This window comes from Carcharodon carcharias, chromosome 3 (genome assembly GCF_017639515.1).
Source record: "Carcharodon carcharias isolate sCarCar2 chromosome 3, sCarCar2.pri, whole genome shotgun sequence".
Classification (NCBI taxonomy): domain Eukaryota; kingdom Metazoa; phylum Chordata; class Chondrichthyes; order Lamniformes; family Lamnidae; genus Carcharodon; species Carcharodon carcharias.
Window position 1 is genome coordinate 107,229,277 of NC_054469.1, and position 20,840 is coordinate 107,250,116.

The following is a 20,840-nucleotide window of genomic DNA, read 5'->3' on the forward strand; positions in this document are numbered from 1 at the left end:
GGATGTGGGTGGTATTCACACTTGGATTGAAGAGACCAAGCTTGTGAGGGCTTAAACAAAACTGTAAGATTTGCCCAGATATGGCTAGAGGGAGGGATCTCCAATTTGTCCCTCATCATGAAAGTCAGTTCGGGGAGTAGAAGTTATCTGGCTAGAAATAGAAAAAGGACCTGAGAAGAGATTTGGACTGATTCCTAGAGAATAACGCGTCCACTTAAGGGACAGAGTAAAGTATAACCATAGAATGCAGATTTTCAGTTGTAGTAAAATCAGAGGTTCCTGCAGGACATCATGTTGGAGAGATGACTGAGACTGGCAGGGCATGTATTTCGCCTCCCGGATTTACACCATGCCAGAAAGGTAGTAGAATGGACACCACCAGATAGAAAAGGAAGACAGGGCTGGTCAAAAAAGACCTGGTGAAATACATTTAAGGAGGACCTCCAAGAGCGGGCACCACCTGGGCTGAAGCCAAAGAACCTGTGATGGAGCTGGGTCAGTGCTAGAGTCTTTCTGCCCATTGTCCTGCACAGGACTGGAGGAACTAATTCTAAGCAAGACTAAAAGTTAAATGGGGGATTTTTCTGTAGTTTAAAGTATAAGCTGCCTACTGAAATAATGTTTAGCCATTGTTGCTTTTAGTTTGTTTGTTACGATAAAAGTCTTTTAAAACTTGAAGTCTTGTGTGATTATTTCAGTCATTCACCGGAAGTTTGAATTTCTTTTTAAAGGTTATTGGTTGCTACGGGGATCATAACAGTAGGTCTTGATTAGTTAATCCAAATACCTTGTGCTCTGAATCTGAATGATTGTCCTGATATTAATCATCATTGGCCTTAGCTTTGAATCCATCTTTATTTCTTCAATTGAGAGGAATATCGAATAAGTGCATTCTGGGCTGATTTGATATTGCCCATTTTATGGTTAAAATGACCCACTGTGAGACCTGCTTCTAATTCCTTTATAACCTGTTAAACCTCTGCCCTCTAAATCATTAATGTACCAGTACTTATATCATTGTGCCTCAGAGCATACATTGTTGAATATATCACTAGCTGGTAGCTGTATCTGTTTGTTAACAACACATGCTTGGCTTACCAGCACTTCAACATACAAAGATTTACAATATCATCATTTTAAACTCTGATTTGAAAAGGGACTAGTCATGTTAAACATTATTCATAATGCTGAAGCATGTGAAAGAAGCAGTTTTAGTTTTTTAAACAGCATCTGAGCTTTTTAACACTTTTTGAAAAATAATTAATATTGTTGATATTATTTTAAATAGTTTCACCAGTTTTCAGTGTTGATTCATTAATCTGCTGATTTGCTATCTGAAAAAAAAATGTGCATTTCCAAATAGTTCAGATAAACCAGGTTTGACTGTGCCAGTGTGGCTTTTAATGATATTTGGGAGGATCATGCTGATTGATTTATATGCGCTTGGGACTTGCCTTTGAAAATGCTGCAGTAAAATAATTTGCTTCAAAGAAGTAGATCTAGGAACACTGTAGGGACACACTGCTTAATAGCACTGGGTCCAGGATCTGCTGAGGACAATATGATGCTTTGAGACCTGTGCACTTGAAGCTGTTATAGAGAAGAAACTTTGTGCTGATTGGAGGTGTCTGCCTTTGGGTAATTGCACAGTTCCGTTTCTGAGGAGAATGCCTGGAGAGAAGGTGAATATTCTAAGGCAGTACAAAACAAAAACAGCTGCTGATATAATGAACTCAGAAGTGATTGCTGTAATGAAGATCTGAAGAGAGGCTGTCACCATTGCTTGAAGGGTTGGAAAGTGTTCCCAAGATCATAAGAAAGATACACGGGAGTACCATCAAGAAAAAAAATCTTACAGTTACACTCTTCCCCTCCAATCCTCAATCATTTCTTAAATTATTCCAATATTTCTGTCCCCACTATTCTACATGTTGATCACCCTGCAGAAGGAACTTTCGACATTAGCCTAAATTTGAACCAGTGTCCCTTGTTTTGATTTAATTTAAAGTGGTGTTCTGGATATTTTTTTTACCACTTACGACTAACTTGCATTTCCCTATACAGTTCTCACTTAGCTCCTTTCAAAGCTAAAAATCTAAAGATTTCTCCTATTTTCATCATATTTCAGTCTTATCAACCTCAAGGCTTTTCTCTGCAGCATCTTTAGGATTTGAATGCCTTCCTAGTGTTTGAGAGAATAGAATTGAAACAATTAAACCCAGGTGGTATGGCAAGAACATGATGCCATTTACTTCCTACCGTTTGCCATTCTTTTGGCCTATCTTAGCTCGGCATGTTATTTGCTTTCTTGATTGCTGTTCTAGGGAAATGATGACATAGTGGTAATGTCTCTGGACTAGTAATTCAGAAGCCCAGACGAATATTCCTGGGGCACAAATTCAAATTCCACCAAGGCAGTTAAGGGAATTTAAATTCAACGAATTAATCTGAAATAAAATATTATTCTCATTTATAATAAACATGAAAACTTTGAATTATTATAAAAACCCATTTGGTTCACTAATGTCCTTCGGGGAAGAAATCTGTCATCTATATCTGGTCTGGCTTACATGTGACTCTAGATCCACAGTAATGTAATTGACTCTTAACTGACCTCTGAAATGGTGTAACAAGCCATTTAGTTGTTTCAAACCACTACAGTAAAACATACTGTGGGTGTACCTACATCATATCCTTCTCAAGCGCAATTAGTGATAGGCAATAAATGCTGGTCATGTCAACAACACTCACATCCCAAGAGTGAGTAATAGACAGTGGTTTCACATTTTAAGCACTGAGTTAATTAATGTCCATAGATTTAGGTAATTGACTTTCAGGTCATGAGGCAGATGTAAATCTCCATGCGCTTCTTTCCCCTATTCAGGTTATTAGAGGTGTGACTCCCCATTTCTGTTCAATACATCCAGCATTAACATGACCCAAGTCTGACTGTTGCTGTTTGAGCAGGCATATTCACTGTGTCAGCAGCAGCACTGAGTAGTGGAGAGGTCAGAAGAAATAGCATTAAGTAAGAAGCATTCTCCAGCTGAGAATAAGCTGGTGAGTCAAACACATAATTCTGCAGCCAACATTGTAGAGATTTGAATAGAGTATTAAACTTAGGGTGAACAAGAAGATTGAAAATAAAAATGAGATTTTTGTGCAGGGTACATGTAATGCCCATTCTGGGACTTTGGTACAAAAGTAAAATAAAATATTTTTTAAAAGAACATAAAAAATGGGGTGCTACTTCCATTTTGGCATGGCATTGTGGTGAAATGAAATGTGAGGTATGTCCTGAAACACTATATTGCAACTGTCATGAGGTAGCAATTTCAAACTAGCCTGCAGCTGGTCTGGAGCTATCCAATCAGGAAAGCATGCTATAGGTTGAGAGATGTATACGATTATTACCTAATGGAATGACATCAACTGTAGGCACAAAACTCTCTTTCCATCAAAGATGACAATTCCTCAGCGTAATTGACTTAACCTCTATAGAGCCTTTGCTAATGGCTCCTTGTCAGATCTAATTCCTTTTCTGGCTTTTTTTAGCTTGAAAAGTGCCTTAGGTCTCTTTCCAGTCACTGATATCAGAGTAGAATACAAGTTTTAGGGAAACCGCTTAAGAAATCTGTGCACGGCATAATGAAATTGAAATACATTTGTAAAGAATAAAGTTATGACTTTGCTACATCTCAAATCTACTCCCCCATCCACCAGTAAGTTGAAAACAATTTACTTGATTGGATAGAAACTGAAGTATACCATATGGTCGGACAGATGTCAAGTTCCACAACATTATTATTTATATTTATTTCCTGAATCAGCTAGAAAAGCTGTGAGCTAAGAGTATTAATATATTGATGCACTTTGCAAGGCAATTGTGGTGCATTGGTTCTCACTAGCGATTTTCTGCATAGTGACTTCAGAGTGTCACAACAATGTGTTGTGTGCAATGTGGAATATTAATCATTAATCTCATTGGCTTGTGTAATGCCTTGGATTTTTTTCTAAAAGGAAAAGAAACAGCTAGAACTGTGTTTCAAGATGGCTGTACAAGTCACCTGACCCACAAGTTTCTAGAAGCCTCTGAAAGCGGATTGCCAGGGGACATGTCTAGGCAGTTTGCATGATGTACATCACTCCTACCATTATCTGAACTCACTGCAAAACATAAGGAAAATATGCAACCAGACTTCATTACTCCAGAAACTCCCAAGAACAACGAAGGACTAACAAAACTCATTATGCAAGGAGGGTGATAAGGACTCCCTATAGGATTCAATGGCAACTTGATAGCTTTGACAATAGGAAACCTAAACTCCTTTGTTAATATGGAATGTCCTCCATTGTGTGCCACTAGCAGTTGTCACATGAATGGAACCACACTTGTGAAAAACTATGATTATAAGCTTGTCTTTTTGTTACAGATAGAAGAGTCTTCAGAAGGCACCGATAACATCTAGAAGAAGACTGCAGAATCATCTCTCTCTCCTTGCTATTCGCAAGTTCAAAACCATATCTCTGTTACATTTGATACACATCACACAGAGAGAGAATTTCAATCACAAGGAACTTCCTAGTGCCATAATTACCACTTTGAAATAAGTGAGAGGTGGTGGAGTAGTGGTATTGTCACTGGACTAGTAATCCAGAGACACAGGGTAATGTCCCGCCGACTACCACATACTGTCACCCTTCAGCTGATGAATCAGTACTCCTCCATGTTGAAAACAACTTGGTTGAAACCCTAAGGCTGGCAAAGGCGCAGAATGTACTCTGGGTGAGGCACTTCAATGTCCATCACCAAGAGTGGCACAGTAGCACCACTACATACCGAGCTGGCCGAGTCCTGAAGGACATAGCTGCTAGACTGGGTCTGCAGCAGGTGGTGAGAGAACCGAGAAGAGGGAAAAACGTACTTGACCTCATCCTCACCAACCTTCCTGCCACAGATGAATCTGTCCAAGACAGTATCAGTGGGAGTGACCATCGCACAGTCATTGTAGAGACAAAGTCCTGTCTTCATATTGAGGATACCCTCCATCATATTGTGTGGTACTACCGCTGTGTCAAATGGGATAGGTTTCATACAGATCTAGCAACTTAGGACTGGGCATCAATAAGGTGCCGTCAGCAGCAGTAGAATTGTACTCAACCACAATCTGTAACCTCATGGCCCGGCATATCCCCTGCACTATCATTACCATCAAGCCAGGGGATCAACCCTAATTCAATGAAGAGTGCAGGGGGGGCTTGCCAGGAACAGCACTAGGCATATCTAAAAATGAGATGTCAACCTGGTGAAGATACAACACAGTACTTGCGTGCCAAACAGCATAAGCAGCAAGTGATACACAGAGCTAAATAATTTCACAATTAACGGAACAGATCTAAGCTCTGCAGTTCTGTCACATCCAGTTGTGCCACATCTAGTGGTGAATGGTAGTGGACTATTAAACAACTCACTGGGGAGGAGGCTTCACATTTATCCCCATCCTCAATGATGGGGAAGCTCCGCACATCGATGCAAAAGATAAGGCTGAAGTATTTGCAACACTTTTCAGCCAGAAGTGCTGACCTGAGGTCCCCAGCATCACCGATGCCAGTCTTCAGCCAATTCGATTCGCTCCATGTGATATCAAGAAATGGCTAAAGAAACTATGTACTGCAAAGGCTATGGGCCCTGACAATATTCTGACAATAGTACTGAAGACTTGTGCTCCCGGACTTGCCTCGCCCCGAGCCAATCTGTTCCAGTACAGCTACAGCACTGGCATCTAACTGGCTGTGTGGAAACTGTCCCAGGTGCGTCCTGTATACAAAAAGCAGGACAAATCCAACCCGGCCAATTACCACCCCATCAGGCTACTCTCGATTATCAGTAGAGTGATGGAAGGGGTCATCAACGGTGATATCAAGCAACACTTGCTTAGCAATAACTTGCTCACTGACTCCCAGTTTGGGTTCCGCCAGGGCTACTCAACTCCTGACCTCATTACAGCCTTAGTTAAAGCATGGACCTAAGAGGTGAACTCCAGAGGTGAGGCAAGAGTGACTGTCCTTGACAACAAGAAAGCATTTGACTGAGTGTGGCATCACGCAGCCCCAGCAAAGCTGGAATCAATGGGAATCAGGGTGAAAGCTCTCCACTAGTTGGAGTCATATCCAGCGGAAAGGATGATTATATGGTTGTTAGACATTAATCATCTCAGTTCCAGGACACCACAGCAGGAGTTCCTCAGGGTAGTGCCCTAGGCACAACCACCTTCAGCTGCTCCATCAATGACCTTCCTTCCATCATAGGGTCAAGAGTGGGGATGTTCACTGATGATTGCACAATGTTCAGCACCATTCACGACTCCTCAGATAGTGAAGCAGTCCATATCCAAATGCAGCAAGATCTGGACAATATCCAGGTTTGGGCTGACAAGGGGTAAGAGAGAATCTAACCATCGCTCCTTGGTATTTAATGACATCACCACCGCTGAAACCCCACTATCAACATCCTGGGGTTACCATTGACCAGAGACTGAACTGGACTAGCCATATAAATACTGTGGCTACAACAGCAGGTCAAAGGCTAGGAATCCTGCAGCAAGTAACTCACCTCCTGACTCCTTGCAAGCGTGTCCACTATGTACAAGTCAGGAGTGTGATAGAATACTCTCTACTTGCCTGGATGAGTGCAACTCCAACAACACTCAAGAAGCTTAACACCATCCAGAGCAATGCAGCCTGCTTGATTGGCACCCCATCCACAAATATTCACTCCCTCCACCACTGAAGCACACTGGCAGCAGTGTGCACCATCTACAAGATGCACTGCAGGAATTCACCAAGGCTCCTTAGACAGCACCTTCCAAACCCACGACCATGGGCAAAAAATGCTGGCCTAGCCAGCAAAACCCGCATCCCATAAGGGAATTAAAAAAAAATTAAAAGAGACTGTGTCCAGGAAAATTCCCAGGTTACGTCAACTACAACCCCACTGGAATTTCTAGACCACTAAAGGAACTTCAGAACATAGATTTCTTTATTTCCAATGGACTTTAACTCATCAATTCCACTTCCTCAACCTTGTAACTTGTTTTGTTTTGCATGCTACGTGTGTGCGTGTCATGCCGCAGGATTCGGGCGTGGTTTTACCTTTTACTAAGTGTTATAATTTTACCTGAGTAAGGTTTTAACAATAAAACTAACTCTTTACTTGTTAACTCAAGAGATCTGGCTGGCATATTTCTTCATATAGCTTCACATACTGTCAAGTACATACTGAATTAAAAAGGTCACAACTTTTAAAAATTCAAACTCTGTTATGACCAACCTCAGGACTGGAAAAAAAAAGGAATTTATTTATCCTTCCGGAGTATTTCGTAACAAGAGTCAGACAATCTGTGCAAACCAGTCATTCCACACTGCTTTATCATGCCTACTTGAAGCTGGCCACAAACTAAGGTTAACAGTGAGTTTTGGGGGAGGTGATAGCGTAGTGGTATCATTGCTGGACTAGTAACCCAGAAACCCAGGGTAATGTTCTGGGGACTTGGGTTTGAAACTTGACATGTCACATGGTGGAATTTGAATTCAGTAAAAGTCTAATGATGACCATTGCTGATTGTTATAAAAACCCATCTGGTTCACTAATGCCCTTTAGGGAAGGAAATCTGCCAGCCTTACCTGGTCTGGCCTACATGTGATTCCAGACCCACAGCAATATTAAATGCCCTGTTAAATGCCCTCTGAACAATAAATGCTGGCTGGCCTAGCCCACATCCCATGAATAAAAAAAAACTAGAGTGTAACTGGAAATTTAAAGATTATACATTCATCAGCTGACTTATTGCCTATTTTAGATTTTTTATCCCTGGGACTAAAACATAAACACCAGTCTTCTAGAAATGTGTGGATGGATTCTAGGGGACAATATACCCCTTGAAGAGATGGCTACTCGCTCCTTTACAAGACACTAAGATAGAGACACAGAGGCTATACAACCAAAGCCATCTGCTCTCAAGGTCCACCACTGAGCAAGCAATCAGGCTTTTGAAGATACTGTTCTGGTGCCTGGACCGGCTAGATGACACCCTGCAGTACACACTTGCAAGGAGCTCATGCATTGTGGTGCTCTGCTGCACCCTCCATAATGTGGCCCTAAGAGAGTTGTGAACTTTGAACAGGGTGAGGTTGTGGAATGAAACAGCTCACTGGAGGAAGAGAAGGAAGAGGGGAGAAGGTACAGAACACATGGGCTGCGCAGGGATCTGGCTGGGTCTGGCACGGTGCTTGAGGTTCTTGGCAGGATGCTGTCAACACCAGGGATCATCTGATCCCAGCATGTTTGAGCTGAGCCCTTCCAACCTAAGAGGGAGGCATGGTCTGGAATTTTGATTGCTTGTGAGAGCATTTTCATTGAAAATGCAGCCAGGAAACTTACCAACAATGAATGGTACACAACCATCCAGAAGTTTCACTATCCCCTTCAAGGATCCTTGATTCCTTTCATCGCCTCTTCTCCCTTTCCTAGGGGATAACATTAAAAAATGGAAGTTCACACATCTAGCATCATGTGTCAATTGTGTTGACTAAGAGAAAAAAGGCACATTTACAGTTGAATAACTCCAATATCTCACTCAGTGCTCTGTCTGACTCACCCTCCACTCTTGGCCAGTTCCAAACAGTGTAGCCTTAGATGAGGAGGCCTGCTCACTTGTCTCTGGTTGCAGCTGAGATGCACATGGCAGACGTCCTCATCACGGAGGTGCGGTGGGGAACACCTCCAATGGCGGGTGCACTGGCATCAGAAGAAGGGCAGACTCTGTCACTGGGCCCTGTTGCATAGATTTTTAAAGCAGCTTATTGTGGAATCTCTGGCACAATTTACCTGGCTCTGGGTGGGGAGAGTGTATGTGGGTGTTTGGGAAAGTAGTGGAGAGTTGTACCAGGCTGGTTCCCCAATGCATTCCTGCCATTCCTGAGTGAGGTGGCAAGCAGCCAATCTGCACATTTAATGCTCCAATTAAGGGCGATTTAGAGCACTCACTGGTGTTTTGCTGGCAGCAGAGCAGCCTCCCCACTGTGCGGAGACCACTAGCTTAATAGAGCTTTAATAAATCCCTGCAGTGGTCCGGGGCCAACAGAGGTGGAGCATCCATCCAATAAAGAGCGGGCTGCTGGCTGCAAAGGCAGTACATGCAACTAACTGCTGCCACTGGAGGGGTTTCCTCTCCAATTGGAAGGGCCTGCCTGCTTGACCCCTCTGAAAAATGTAATTATTTTCACCTCTCTGAGGGAGCCTCCACTTTGAGGCACCCGTGGATCCACTTACCTGTCTCAGCAGCACCTACTTTGCTCAAAAGTGCTGCTAAATCTCTAGAGCTGCTGGCACTGCGATTGGGCTGGCAGCATCGATAGCCCACCCACTGTCTTGAATTGGACGGCGAACTCAAATGCAGCCAATTAGGAGACATCTCTTTGAAAATAGCTGCCTTGGACTAGGTTAGTGTAGGACCCTGATGTGATCCTGATGTCAGGGTCCCCAAAGCCCACTAGAAAATCCTGCCTTCTTTCTATCAAACATATAGAACAGTTTCAAGTAATGATTCAATTCACATGATAGTCCTTGAAGCTGCACAGATTTGTCAACATTAGTATTATTATGTGTTTCATGTATATCTGGGTAAGTGCAACATGTTATCCTCCAGCTATATACACTTAAAAATGTATTTTTCAGAACTGTAAGAAATGACAGAGACAATTCCTGTGGATTAACCTAGGGGACAAACCAAACACATTATGATATTGCTGGTTATCCATTGCATGCCTGGCAGCATTTAACCATTATTTTAATAAAGTACACTGTTGTAACTTTCTTTGTTTTTGGAGCACTCAGCAGGAATGCTATTAAATGCTTTATTTCTTTATCAATTTGATTACTGTAAAGCTGTGTAATGTCATGCTCCCAGCTTCCTGAATCAGACATAGGAGTGCATGAGGTGGCTGGCTGCTGTGTTCCATTAGGATTCCTGAAAGGCTCCTGCTGTTAACTGTACCTCTTGGACTGCTGCATGCAGCCTGGACCTGCAATTTGTGTGGCTTTAAGTGAGACAAATATAATAGGCTGTGAGTGAAGCAATGCTCCCAGATGAAGGCTGCTAGTGGACGTTGTACCATGCTACTTCATAGGAATGCAAGAACATATAGGCTGCTCTGCCCTTTTACTCTGACCTGTCACTCAGTTAAATCATAGCTGCTAAGTATGTCAACCGCAGTGTTGTTGATAAGCATTTAAACACTTTAAGACAGTATGATAGATGTCATTCTGAGTGTCAGGCACACTTGATACTATACATTTGAAGGTGAGATGGGCACATTTTATGTCATCTGACCTCATGAAATCATATGTTTGTACTCTTGACCCTGTATGTTGTGTTGGAATTGAATTCACTGCTGTAGCCTCCTTTGTACTGTCCTCGGGGAGAAGGGAGTGGGAATCCGGAGTTGACAGGGTGGGGGGTGCAGGTGGGGAAATGTGGGGGAGGGAGGTACCTTGAGCAGGGTCTCTAATGGGCACAGGGAGCCCAAAAAGGAAGAATATGCTCTTGCCCATCCACCAGCCCACCCAGTGAAAGGTGGTGGGCTGGTTACTTGGCATGTGCATCCCCCCTCCCCCACCGTGACTAAAATCTCAGTGGTAGTGGGAGTATTTGGTCACTTAAGGGCCTTAATTGGCAGACCATGAGCCAGCCACACAATGCCTGCAGCACAGAGCACAGATGATAGAGCTGCAGCAGGGGTGAAGGTGGGCAGTTCGGGACTGGGAACAGGGGCTGCAGCACTTCAGGAAGGCAGCTCACCATCACCTTCTCAAGGACATTTAGGGATGGGCAATAATGCTGGCCCAGCCTGTAAATGAATAATAGAAAAAAACAGTGCCCCTGGCATGGCATCCAATTTAACAGCCACCGTCCCCTACCCTCAACCCCACACCTGCCATCTGGTCCCGGGGGTGGGGGGGGGGGGGGGGGGGGGGGGGGCTGTAAATGTCAGCCCATAAAGCTGCTAACTAACACCACCAACTGTCTAAATACCTCTTGCATGAAGGAGAGTTTTCTCCCTGTCGGGCAGGCCGGTCAGGAGCAGGCGCAGACGGGCGCAGAGCCAACCGCTGCCCACGATCAACTGCGCGCTGCCATTTTACATGGGTGGGCCATTTAAGCTCAGCACTACCTAGGTGAGTGGGGAAGGAAGGAGAGCTTACATACGAAAGAGCGCAGAAATCTCCCTGAGGCACAGAGCTGCCTCAGGGAAATAAAATTCAAAACGAAAGTTTGTAAAAAAGAGTAAAATTATTTAGACATGTCCCCTCATGTGACAGTGTCATGTGAGCTGGGACATGTTTATGAATTGTCAAAAAAAAATTATTAATTTTATAAAACCTTCAGGAAACCTCATCCCGCCCGTGGGTGAGGTTTCCTGAAAAATGCAAAGGCTGCCTGGGCTCTTCGCCTGCCTGCTAACCTTAAGGTTGGACAGGCAGCCCTCTCAATTGCCTAAATTGGTTTATTAATGGCCGTAACAGGCCTTTGACAGTTCGGCGGGTGTGCAAAAATCGGAATGACGTGGTGACATCAGGACACATGCCCAACCTCACCACATGTCATTTTACGTGAAAATTCTCCCCCAAGTCTTATCAAGGTAAGTTGTGAAATTGAATTCCATAAGACTGATCATGTTTGGACTGACAGCAGAAAAAAATACCACAAAAGCTACCAGTTACCTTGTAAAAACAAAACTGGTTCACTGATGTCCTTAGGGAAGGGAATCGGCTGGACCTGCCCAATCTGACCTACACATTATGTGGTTGATTCTAAAAAGTAATTCATTTGTGAAAATGATAAAGGTCCATTGCCATTTCCTCAGGACAACTAAGCATGAGCAATACATGTATCCTAGCCAGCAAAACACACAAGAACAAGTGAAAAGATGCACTGCAGCAACTCACCAAGGCTCCTTCAACAGCAGCTTGCGACCTATACCACCTAGAAAAGCAAGGGCAGCAAATGTATGGGAACACCACCTTCTGCAAGTGCCCCTCCAAGTCACACACCATCCTGACTTAGAACTACATTGCCATTCCTTCACTGTCGCTGGGTCAAAATCCTGGAACTCCCTCCCTAACAACACTGTGGGTGTACCTACAACACATACTCTGGCTGCGGTTCAAGGAGACAGCTCGCCACCACCTTCTCAAGGGCAATTTCAGATGGGCAACAAATGCTGGACCAGCCAGCAATGCCCACATCCTGTGAAAGAATAATGATAAGAACTCCCTTTTAAATTTTCTGAATTTCTTCCACTCCCCTGTCCATCTATTTTTTTTATGTAGAGACTTTTTGATTGATCAAGCAGTATATTTGCTATTCACATCATAATAGTAGGCAACTTATGAGCTTTTCATAAAAGCTGAAGCCATCTCCACAACTGCTGCCACTTTCTCTGCCCCTCGACTTTCAGCTCTCCCTTTCACCTGTTCCATTCTCTGTAGTCTACCTCTCAACCTTCAGTATACGTACCTTGTCTATGAAGCCTGACATCCGTTCCGTCGATTGTCACGATTTCTTCTTACCTAATTTCATCATATTAGCCCTTCATGCTCACCAACATGGCCAATGTGTCTCTCTCCTCTGACATTGACCACATATTCTTCCAGAGCATTGTTAAGCCCTCCTCAAGAGACCCACTCTTCAGTTCTTCATTCTCAATAACATTGCCTCATCTCCAGTCTCCCTGTTCTTTCCAAAGCCCTGGAACGTGTTCCCTTGCAATGATGCTGCCAAGTTTTTCACCATTCCTTATTCAGGTCCCTCAATTCTGCATTCTGACATTCCCACAGCACCAAGACCACACTGGCCAAAGTCACAAATAACAAGTGTAATTGTAGTCCTCAGTCCAATATCGTTTTCCTTGAATTTGCTGTTAGAGTTTGCATTTATAGGCTGAACACTTCTAACTGACTTACTGAATTTTAATTGAATTCTAATTTGAATATGTACGTAACTCATTCTGTTAGTTTTCCATTTAACATGGCCCATTAGTAAATTTACCACCAGTTCCAAGCTGGGAAAATATCCAAAACAAACTCATTCAAAAAGCCAATACAGTGCCAGTTATAACAAATTGTATTTTTACTGGTTCTGTGCCCTGTTGTACCCATATTACTCTTAAATAGTCATCTAACCTAATACACCAAATGTCAAGCCTGCTTTTCTTTCTGAATAATAATGCTTTCTTTCACCACAGGATAATGATGTCCGAATTATTCTTGGCCAGTTTGACGAGAACATGGCAGCAAAGGTATTCTGTTGTGTAAGTATGAAGCAGTGATATTAGCATTAATCAGCATCCTTTGTTCCAAACATCAAATTACTTGTACAGTAGGAAAACTTATATCAAAATATTGGAGCTGGTGTCGATAATTGCTTACTAAGTGAAGCAGAAAGTTGGTATACAATTTTATGAAATAAGCATTGTTGATATTTTTTATGATGTTGTCAAACAAAGAGAAGTAATGACAAATGGAAGCCACATGAAAAAATATGAATTATTTGCCGGAATTAATTAATAAATAAAATTGAACAGAAAAGGGAAGATGAGCCATTTACAAGGATATACAAAAATATCTTTGCTTTGTGCCTGTATAATTTGATGGACAATAAAACCATTTCTTATCTATTTAAGCAACAGTATTCATATGCAAACATTTGAAACTGCAATAAAAGTTGTATTGCACTCTGACGTATTTTTTTTTAAATTGGCCCTAAGATATTGACCTTAAATCAGCATTGTCTTTACAAGTGTTTGCTTTTGATTTGTGTTTGGTCTTTACAAGTGTTGGTAAATGGTTTACAGCATTTCAGTGAGGTGTGACCAAAAATATTTACATACAATGTTGACCAGTATTTTAACTTCTGATTGTAAAACTAACAATAAATATTCCAACTATGGCAGGCAAACAAATGCAGGCCTTAAACCTAAGACCCGGGAGCACCCAAGTTGGAAATCTAGTAGAACCTGGGCTGGTAAAATTGAAAATTTTAAATAGCTCAACAAAAAGATCAGTGTAATGCTAAGTATCTATTTTCCTTTGTGTGGAGTCTACTAGAAAGATTTAGACATAGATTCATTTACAGCATGCAATTTGTATTTTTCCATTTCTTATCAGATTTTCTGATATTAGTTTCTTCAGGAGAAAAAGCTCAAGTTCTCATTCTGCTTGATCAGACAGGTGCACTTACATATAGGAAGGCACCAGGCTAATCTGCAGTGTGTTTTGTAAGATAGAGCTGGTCCAGTCAGATTTCTGTCCCCTGAAATTAAATATTGTGGCTTGGAGGGGGACTTGTAGGCGGTGGTCACCCATGCTGCCCTTGTCCTGTGAATTTGGATGGTGCTGTCGAAGGAGCTTTAGTGAGTTACTGCAGTGCATCTTGTAGATGGTACAAATTGCTGCTGCTATGCATTGGTGGTGAATGGGGTGCTAATCAAACAAGCTGCTTTGTCCTGGATGGTGTCGAGCTTCATGAGTGCTGTTGGTACTGCACTCATCCATGAGAGTGGAGAGTTTTCCATCACACTCCTGACTTGTGCCTTGTAAATGGTGGGCAGGCTTTAAGGAGATGAGTTACTCACCGCAATATTCCAAACCTCTGACCTGCTCTTGTAGTCACAATATTTATATTGTCAATGTCCTATTACATTGTTAAGCTTTAATGGCAATTATATTGTTAAACAGGTGATCGGTATTTGTACAGCTATAAATGAGGGGGTATCAAAAGAGTATAAATAGGGATAACTGGGACACTCTGGGGTGGGAGTAGTGTTGACTGTGAACCAATTCAATAAACTCTCCCTAGCAAAGAAAGCAGCTATGTCTTAGATTTAACTTCATCAACCGGCATGGATCCGATGAACATATATAGCTGGTGCATTTCATTTACTGGTCAAGGGTTAAATCCAGAACTGGGCATGCTGGAGTTGGAGTTCAGTTTTCCAAAATTTTAATCTCAATCTGACCCCAAACCATCTGCTTTTTGGATTTTAACATTCAGCCCATAGTCATCATCTCGAGAATAATCAAGATTGCACAAGGCCAGTCAAAGGCAGTGAAATTCCTGTTGGCAACTATTGTATTGAAAAAGCTGCTTTAAATACAGGTCAGGAAAAGCCATTTTTCTTATTCTGACATTCTTACATTTGCCAGCAGAGGGAATTTCACACTGAGATATTCTGATTATATTATTAGTGCTGAGAATGTAAATTAAGCAGTGCAACATAATCAGACTGCAAAAACACCAATGCAAAAAAAAATGATGAGCAGGGCATTCTCTGTGTTTGTACTACAGTGGAGTATTTGCTACTAACTGCACAGATCTGGAATCTCCGGTGTGCCACCCGCAACTTCCAATATTGAATGGAAAACTGAAGGCAACCAACCCATGATTTGTTGACATATGTGATCAGTGCGAAAGGCTTCCTGTTGACAGTGAGAACTCAGAAAATTGTCCAATTCCGAAAGTTGGATTTTTAGAATATTTTCAATGTTATAATTATAAATCAAAATTAGTAATGAGGATTTTGGAATAAAAAAATAAAACATAACATGGCCCCAGAGAAATGCATGAGCTGAGACGATGGGCAGGATTTTTAGCCCTGATTATTGGGGTAGGGGGGGTGGGGAGTACATGGGTGAACATGCATGAAAATTGGTGCTGCCAGCCATCAGGCCAATTTGCCATCCCTGTTATAATCATCGGGAGAAGGTGAGGCCTGGTAATCCTAATAGCCAATTGATCTTATTAACAAGCTTGTTGTCAGCTGGTCAAGGATCAGTTTGGAATTTTTGTGGGGATGCGTGGGTTGCACAAGGGATCAGGAACAGTTCAAGTGGAAGGAGGCAATAGACAGGTGCCATCGGGTGAGCTGAGTTAGCAGGCCAAGTGGTTTGTGCACACTCAAGTCTCTCCAGGGATCATGAGGCCATACGAGGGGTCTGACTGCAAGCAAGGCTGAACGTGGGATTAAGATACTCAGAGATAGGAACCAAATGCAACGAGGATCAATGTCCTCATGAGCAAATGCAGAATCCCAACCGTGTAGAGGGCAGAGGTGAGGAAAGATGGGCAGTAGGCCAACAGAGTCCATACCCTTAACAATGAGTGCCAGTGAAGAAGAAGTTACCCAGGCGTGGCAGAGTATAAGTGTGAGAGGAGACTGCTCCTATCCAGGCAGTTGGTGTCAGATTTGTAACCTCATTGAGAAAGACCTCAGACCTTGCAGCACTGTTCGTCATGCCTTGCCATGAAAGTCATTAAAGTCACTCTGCCTTTGAACTTCTTTGTCTTTGCTGCTTCCTAGGGTCAGTGGTGGACTTTGGTGATATCTCACAGACAGCTGCACATCACTGTATCTTGCAGGTCTCTGCACTATTGTGAGAACTGGTCAGTACATTCAATTTTAGACAGGCGGGCTTTGCAGGCACAGAGGGCTGGAGGATTGGTTGGATTCCCCATGGTGGAGGGAGTAATCCCGTAATGGTTTTTACAAACTGAATGAGGTATCCAAATTCAATACTTCCCAATGCCCTAAGTGAATGAGTAGATTGAGGGAATCGAGAAAGCAATTATCTTACTGCCTTGGGTATGATTAAAGGGTTTGGTAGATCCTTTTAAAAGAGAAATCAGTTTTTGCGGCTTCTGAGCAGCTCTACCAGTAAACTGTCGTATTTAGATTGCATGAGATCCATGCTATCTTTTGAAGAATCTTGGATTGAGCATTGAAACCTTACACCCACTATGTTATTGTCTATAGTACAGGCTGTGTTTTGCATTTATGCAAAGTAGAAGTTATATTAGACAGCAAAAGGATATTTGGGCTCAAGGAAAATCCAGGGAAGTACTACACTGAATTGTCAAGAAACCAAATTGGGCACACTGTATGGGGTGAGCCTGAGGTAAACAAAGCAGAAGCTACAAACATTTGGTTCCGACAGGGGATTGAGCAATGAACTGAGTCATTTTAAGTGTCATTGGCGAATACTGATGATTTAGTGTGGATTTACTAACTAAACCATCCCCCACTTCCTGTCACACTACCCCCCCCCCCCCCAATGTAAAATGGGGTTACTCACAGTTTGCAGGTTATAGACAAACTGATTAAAATGCTTATTTTTGTAGTAATCCCATATTCTGTTGTATTAATAAAACTGCACCAAGTTACAACCATTAAGTGTGACAAGGTCTATTTTTTTTAAAAATTATGCTATCTGGTTCATGGGCCTGAATCTCAAGCTCCCCTGTCAGCAGGGGAGTGTGATATTGAAGGAACGGGATTCCCTCTGGGTTCCCGCCTGTCCTGACCTCGTGGCAATTTTACACTGGGGCAGGCAAGGCCTCACACAGGATGGTCGCCCTTGCCCCAATTGAGGCTACTTAAGGGCCGTTTCCCACCCAGTCTCAATTTTTAGGCTGGCAGTAGGATTTACCTGGCGTGGAGGAAGCCTGAAAATGAACAGTCATAGATCTGGGGTGGGAAGGGTGGGCGGGGCACCTCTATCAGAAGCACCCTTCTGACTTTGGCACATGTGGGACTTCCTCCCGAGTGAGGTGCCAAGTCCTGCCTACAGCTTAATGCTGCTCATTCGAGTATGAAATGGCTCGAGGGAAGACGGAGTCAGTGGGGATGTGTTCCCTGTCGACTCTTCGGATGGCAGGGAGGGGAACCCCGCCACCTGAAAAATTCAAGCCATGGAAGATTTTGGGGGGAGGTTTCCCAGGCAAAGGGAGGTGCGTTTGCATACACAGGGAGTTAAACCCCCTGAAATTTCCTTCAGGGCAAGATCTCGACATCTTCACAAGGGCAAGATTAAAAACAAGAGGGGAACCCCTTTGGATCTGTTGGGTAAGTAATTAAGGTATGTAAAAAAAAAAATCAGAAACTCTTTGAACCCTGAATCCTAGATCTCCCAACCACTGACTGTTTACCAACCCACCAGCAACTCGCAAGGATCACCGACATGAGTGCATAGTGGGAAGAGCTTCTTCAGTGAAACTGACAAGTTCAGAAGGCCTCGATCAGTTACAGTGAAGAGCTCCAGCCATGGCCACGTACAGCATTGCTGTTCAAAGCACTTCTTCTCAGAGAGTGCTATCACTGCTTTACAGGTGATTGCGAAATCCTTGGAAATCACATCACCTGTCTAGCACATCACTTACCTTCAGCTGTACTTCTTTGCTGCCAGCCTTCAACATAGCAAAGAGAACAGCTTACACAGATCCACCTTGCACCTCTGGTGATGCGCGAGAGGAGATGCAGCATTACTGCCAGAGTATCAGCAGCAGCAGAAGCAAAACCAGCAGCAGCACCAGCTGCCTTCACCACAGCCACTTAGCACCCCACAGTCACGGGAAGAAGGACAGCTGGATTCAGCTAGAAGGAGGCAAGACCCCCAATGTAGACTTCACAAGCAGAGGATCAGCTCTTTTGATGTTTGAACACCAGTGCCTCAGGAGGCTCAGGTAACAGTTCGCTGCTGACATAAGCAGCCTCCTAAAACAGGGGAGCCAATGACCATGCATTGCCAGTGGTCAGTAAGGTGCCTGTCACTGGAGGGCCAGTGCACACACCCCCAGACCCCGGGGCAGAATTTTACATGCCCCCAATTACGGGTTTGCAGGTGGTGGGGTTGGGTGGGGGGGCGGGCATAAAATTCCTCAGATGGCCTTCCTACCAGGCTCCTGCCTGTCCCAAAGTGTCCACAACTTTATGGTGGAATAGGAGAGGCCTAGGCTGGCCTGCCCACCCTTGCCCTAATTGAGGCCCTGAAACGGCAAATTCATGACCAGGGTCTTTTCCTGCCCAGCCTCAGTTTTCAGGCTGGTGAGAGCGGTTCAGCAACAGTGGAGGAAAGTGACCCTGGCTGAGGCCTTGGGCCGGAAGCGGGGGTTGTCTCCATCAATGACCTCCTATAAACATTGGGCACTCCTCCAACAAGGTCTGGTTTCCTGCGGGTGCTCACTACCTCCCCCGATGGTCAATGGCATTACTATCACTGAATCCCCCACTATCAACATCCTAGGAGTTACAAAAAATAAAAAATACCTGGAAAAACTCAGCAGGTCTGGCAGCATCGGCGGAGAAGATTACAACTGACATTTCAATTCCTCATGACCCTTCAACAGAACTAAGTAAAAATCGGAGAGGGGTGAAATATAAGCTGGTTTGGGGGGGGTGTGGGGGGGGGGGGAGAGAGAAGGGGGGGCTGGTTGTTGGGACAAGCAAGCAGTGATAGGAGGAGATAACCAAAAGTTGTCACAGACAAAAGAACAAAGAGGTGTTGAAGGTGGTGATATTATCTAAAAGAATGTGCTAATTAAGAATGGATAGCAGGACAAGCTCTAGTGGGGATGGGGTGAAATAAGACTAAAAGGGCATAAAAGGTATAGATAAATGATCGGTGGAATACATTAAGAATAATGGAAATAGGTGGGAAAAGAAAAATCTATATAAATTATTGGAAAAAACAAAAAGGAGGGGGAAGAAACGGAAAGGGGCTGGGGATGGAGGAGGGAGTTTAAAATCTAAAATTGTTGAACTCAATATTCAGTCTTGAAGGCTGTAAAGTGCCTAGTCGGAAGATGTGGGCAAGAGAGCAGGGTGGAGTGTTAAAATGGCAAGCGACAGGGAGGTCTGGGTAATGCTTGCGGTCAAAATCCTAGATCTCCCTTCCTAACAGCACTGTGGGTGTACCTACATTACATGGACTGCAGCGGTTCAATAAGGTAGCTCACCGCCACCTTCTCAAGGGCAACTAGGGATGGGTGATAAATGCTGACCCAGCCAGCGAAGCCCACATCCCATGAATGAATTTTAAAAAATACTGCAGATTCTGGAATTCTGAAATAAAAACAGAAATTTTGGAAATATTCGGCAGATCAGGCAGCATCTGTAGAGAGAGAAACAAAGTAAGTTTTCAAAGTGACTCGACCCAAAATATTGGTTTGGGATTTTATGCAGATGTGGAGACTGAGGAGCTTTAAAAATGGTGGTTGGGACCCAATTCCAGGATTTCTGGCCCCATTCCCAATTTTTATCAAGGTGGGATAAAGGTGTGGGCTGGTGCGGGTTGCGAGCCCGCACCCTGTACTCCTAACCTGGCCAGCTCCATTGCGGGGATAGGCATCTCCTAGCCATCCACGATTTTTGCGGAGTCTGAGCAGCTTTTCAATGAGTCGTGGTTCATAGCCCCTCAGAGATGACTTCAACCATAATCTGGGTAAGGGGACCTTTTGAAAGGCAATTTCAGAAGATGTTACCCATGCCCCCATGCCTACAGATGTCTATCCAATAAAGCTCCCCATGGCCACTCATATCCTTCATGCCAACCTATGGCACTTTAATGCCCATTTTTTAAATTCATTCATGGGATGTGGGTTTCATTGGTTAGGGCATCATTTATTGCCCATCTCTAAATGCCCTTCAGAAGATGGTGGTGAGTTACCTTCTTGGATCTCTGCAATCCATGTGATGTAGATATACCCAGAGTGCTGTTAAGGAGGAATTCCAGGATCTTGACTCAGTGACAGTGAACGAACAGTGATATATTTCCAAGTCAGGATGGTGAGTGACCTGGAGGGGAACTTTCAGGTGGTGGTGTTCCCATGTGTATGCTGCCTTGTCCTCCTAGATGGTAGTGGTTGTGGGTTTGGAAGGCACTGTCTAAGGAGCCTTGGTGAGTTCCAGCAGTGTACCTTTTAGACTTTACACACTGCTGCTACTGT

General features: G+C 43.5%; 1 protein-coding gene across 1 annotated transcript in view; it reads left to right on the forward strand.

The window, feature by feature from the left end:
- gabbr2 (gamma-aminobutyric acid (GABA) B receptor, 2) overlaps positions 1-20,840 on the forward strand; it is a 969,806-nt gene that overhangs the window by 525,081 nt on the left and 423,885 nt on the right. The window contains exon 5 of the mRNA XM_041183971.1: positions 13,306-13,371. Within this exon, the coding sequence (XP_041039905.1) occupies positions 13,306-13,371 (66 nt within the window). The remainder of the gene's footprint in view (positions 1-13,305; positions 13,372-20,840) is intronic.